A 4221-nucleotide genomic window follows, 5' to 3' on the forward strand; every position below is an offset into this window, starting at 1 on the left:
TCATGAATAGATTTTTGAATAGAGTAATTTTGTGAGGCAGATTTAATCTGTCTAATTAATCTTGAATTTCTGTTCTGATTTTCTTGAAATTTCTGCTTCTTTAGAGATATCCAGAGGTTTTAGTTTTTAAGGCTGTAAGAGCTTAAATACTTTCTTTTAGCATTAAGTTCTTGACCAGTCTAGGATTGATTTTTACACGGATGACCTAAACATTTAATTTCATCATCTTCTATACAGATAATCATTTTCTCCAGCTACATTTATTGAATAGACATTTTTGCCTCACTGTCCTAACATGCCACCTCTGTCATACACTGCAGTTCTGTACAGTCGTGGGTCTTTTTCTAAAGTTCTCTTTTCTGTTCCATGATGTATTTGCCCATCCTTGTGCCAATGCCACATTGTCTCAATAACTCTGGCTTCATAAGTTTTAATACCTGGTACCTCAGGTCTTTTCAAAGGTATCTTGCTTATTCTTTATAATTTGCATTTTCTAAATATGTTATATATCAGTGTCAAATTCTACAAAATCTCCTAGTGAGATTCTGATTGGAAAGGCATTGAGCAAATAGATTAATTTGAGCAGAATTGACATTTTACGACACCGACTTGTGCAATCCAGGAACACAGTATTTCTATTAATTTATTTAGAACTTCTGTAATGTTTCTCAATAAAATTTTAATTATTCTCCTTTTAACAGTAACTTGTCTAGTTTTTATAAGATTTTCTATTGTTATGGAATTTTCATTTTAATATTAATTTTTATTGTTTTTGTCCTATCTAAAGGGTATTACTTCTTCATCTATTTGAATGATTATATGATTTTTCCTAATTCAGTCTGATGATGTGGTGAATTATATTTATAGATTTTCCAAAATTAAACCATTCAACCAAACATGGGATCAACCCAGCTTGAATATAATGTACTGTAATTCTTATACATCTTAAAAGTTTATATCGATAATATATTAATATTGTTTAGGATTTTTGCATCCATATAAGTGAAATGATAGGCATGAATACATTGTTTATTATTATATATACATACATTTTTTTAATCAGGATTTTTCTAGCCTCCTAGGATGAGTTGCAATGTGGTCCACATTTTTTAAACTCTGGAAGAGTTTTTCATAAATATGGATGATTTTTTTCCATGAAAGTTTCGGAGCACCTGCCTTTAAAACAATCTGAAGGGGAAAGGAGTTGGGAGAGTAGAAGCAGAGAAAATGCAACCCTTACATTAAAATTTATTAATTCAAGATATTTGATGTATTCTTGATGGAAGCTGAAATAAAGGTATGAGAATAACATACTAATGCATATATAGTATATATACTCCATTTCTATGAATGCCATATTCAATTGGCTTTATGTGGATCAAATAATTTTCTGTCCTGTTCATGTACATTTAAACAGGTAAAACTTGAGTGAATTTTCAAATGAATCATGCAATATGTCATACTCCTCGTTCCCCATCACTTTATTTTTCATCCTTAGACTTCATGCAATGATATTGTTTGCCAGCCCCTCAGGCAGTTCAGATAGTGTTCTCTACTTTAGAGTGATGTTTCTCTTTGTTGGATAAGTATATTCATAGTAGTTTACTCGATGATTTTAGGTGGTACATTAAGAAATGAGTTTTAAGGGTCAGCCCTGATGGCTTAGTGGATAAAGTTTGGCAATCTCCTCTTCAGCAGCCCAGGTTCAGTTCCCAGGCTTGGAACCATACCACTCGTCAGTCAGTAGCTACGCTGTGGTGGTGGCTCACAAAGAAGAACTGGAAGGACTTACGACTAGAATATACAACTACCTGTTGGGGCTTGGGGAGGAAAAATAGAAGAGGATTGGCAACAGGTGTTAGCTTAGGGCGAATCTTTCCCAGCAAAAAAACAAAACAAAACAAAGCAATGCATTTTAATTATTTTTTTTACTTGTCTTAAAGTGTGTTAGAAAAATATAACTACAGCATTAAACCCATCATTTCAGAGAAATTAGTGCTAAAGTCAAAGCAAATGTGGGAACACCTGCTAATTATTATTTCTCAGGTTGAATAAACCATAGATGCAGGCCCTACTTGATATGTGACATAGCAAAAATCAGAAACCTCAAAAATCAGCACACAAGTACTGAAGTTTAGAATACACTGTTCTAGAGGAAATAAAGTTATTTATGTGCATTACAGTGGGCATGTGGGGCACTTTATGAGGTAGTTAAATTATTTTCTATCACTGTACAAATCATTAAACAATTTTTAAAACTCATAAAAGTATACTGGAATGAGAATACAAATTTAAAAAATCAAATGGATGGTATGAGAATACCATTTAGATATGTGGGATCATAATGAAGCGAAGTAAATTAGAGTCTAGTAAATGGGTTAATTATGGTTTTCTTTGGAGATTGTGACTGAAGTTGTGGAGGCCTAAGCAGAGGGCTATTCTTTTTTAATATAATTCCATCTAAAATTTGATACGTTTTAAATTATATGTATTTTAAATAAAAAATATTTTTTAAAAAGTATCCGGATTCTCACTCTAGGCCAAACTTTTGCGATGATATATTATTGACAGAACCATAAAGGGATTGTATCTACCTTGTAATGATAAGTAGCATGTGACACAAAACACAAAATGGCTACTATATATCTTAGGCTGTAATGGTTTCTAAATTTGGTTCTAGGTTTAATGATGGGGGTAGGTCTTGTTTGAAATCACTGCATCTAAAAATGATTAGATTTACCTTACACATAATGGCTTTGCATAGTAAAAGTTTAACCACGATAGTTCCTGAAACCCAATGACTCTTCTGATGGTTCTTCCCACAGTAATTTTCCATAATGGCCTGGATGGACAAACACAATCACACAGTGTTGAAAGAATTCATTCTAATGGGAATCACAGACCGCCCTGAGCTGCAGGCTCCATTATTTGTGATCTTCCTCATCATCTACATCATCTCAGTGGTGGGCAACTCGAGCATGGTCATCCTCACCAAGATGGACTCCAGGCTACAAACCCCCATGTACTTTTTTCTCAGACATCTGGCTTTCATTGATCTTGGTTATTCAACAGCTGTGGGACCCAAAATGTTGGTAAATTTTGTAGTTAATCAAAATACAATCCCCTATAATTGGTGTGCTACACAGCTAGCTTTCTTCATTTTGTTCATCATTAGTGAACTTTTCATTCTGTCAGCAATGTCCTATGACCGCTATGTGGCCATCTGTAACCCTCTGCTCTACACAGTCATCATGCCACAAAGGGTATGCTGGGTGCTGGTAGCAGTCTCGTATGTCTACAGTGCCTTTATCTCTCTGATAACCACCATAAAGATTTTTATTTCCTCCTTCTGTGGCTATAATGTCATTAGTCATTTCTACTGCGACAGTCTTCCCTTGTTAAGTTTGCTGTGCTCAAGCACACGTGAAATTGAGTTGATAATATTGATCTTCTCAGCATTTAATTTGGTTTCATCTCTTCTGACAGTCCTTGTGTCCTACATCCTGATCCTTAAGGCCATCCTCAGGATGAACTCTGCAGAGGGCAGGCACAAGGCCTTCTCCACCTGTGGGTCTCACCTGACAGTGGTAGTTGTATTATATGTGACTCTATCCTTTATGTATGTGCAGCCCAAGTCCAGTCATTGCTTTGATACTGATAAAATGGCCTCTGTATTTTACACTTTGGTAATACCCATGCTGAATCCCATGATCTACAGCTTGAGGAACAAAGAGGTAAAAGGTACCTTTCATAGGATATGGAAAAATCTGTGAAACTCCCTATATAAAGTTTAGTCTAGAACATATATACAATAATTAGATTATAGACAACAATTTATTGTGTATAATAAGCCTTTAGAAAGTAGTAATGTGTAAAAAGCATGGGAAACTAGAAATGCTTTTCTTATTTTCCACTTATAGATGTTCAAGCAGTGATCAACCTTCTGGTATCAACTTTGATCTTGTCCTCAATTTTCAGAGCAAGAGACTGAAATCTGGATCACTGTTCTCATATTGCCAAGTGCTTATGTTACAACTGAAGGGAAGTCTTGCTTAGTGCATCTCACATTAGATAATCTTTTTTTAAAGGCATTCTTGTATCTTTTAATAAAATATTTTCTTTGTGTCTCATGCACCATTTAAATACCAGCATCCATCACACTGGTGTACTGACATATAGACGATGGCAGTTACTCTTCTCTGTGCCTGGCATATACACAGC

At 34.8% G+C, this 4221-nt stretch overlaps 1 protein-coding gene across 1 annotated transcript; it reads left to right on the forward strand.

The window, feature by feature from the left end:
* The first annotated feature begins 2837 nt into the window (after positions 1-2837).
* On the forward strand, positions 2838-3773 carry LOC131395648 (olfactory receptor 8K3-like). Its single transcript, XM_058527501.1, has one exon. The coding sequence runs from the start codon at positions 2838-2840 to the stop codon at positions 3771-3773; it is 936 nt and encodes a 311-aa protein (XP_058383484.1).
* Positions 3774-4221: the final 448 nt, after the last annotated feature.

This window comes from Diceros bicornis, chromosome 31 (genome assembly GCF_020826845.1).
Source record: "Diceros bicornis minor isolate mBicDic1 chromosome 31, mDicBic1.mat.cur, whole genome shotgun sequence".
Classification (NCBI taxonomy): domain Eukaryota; kingdom Metazoa; phylum Chordata; class Mammalia; order Perissodactyla; family Rhinocerotidae; genus Diceros; species Diceros bicornis.

Bases quoted from the DNA above. Each gene is read 5' to 3' on its own strand.
- LOC131395648 (XM_058527501.1), top strand. From the start codon at position 2,838: ATGGCCTGGATGGACAAACACAATCACACAGTGTTGAAAGAATTCATT.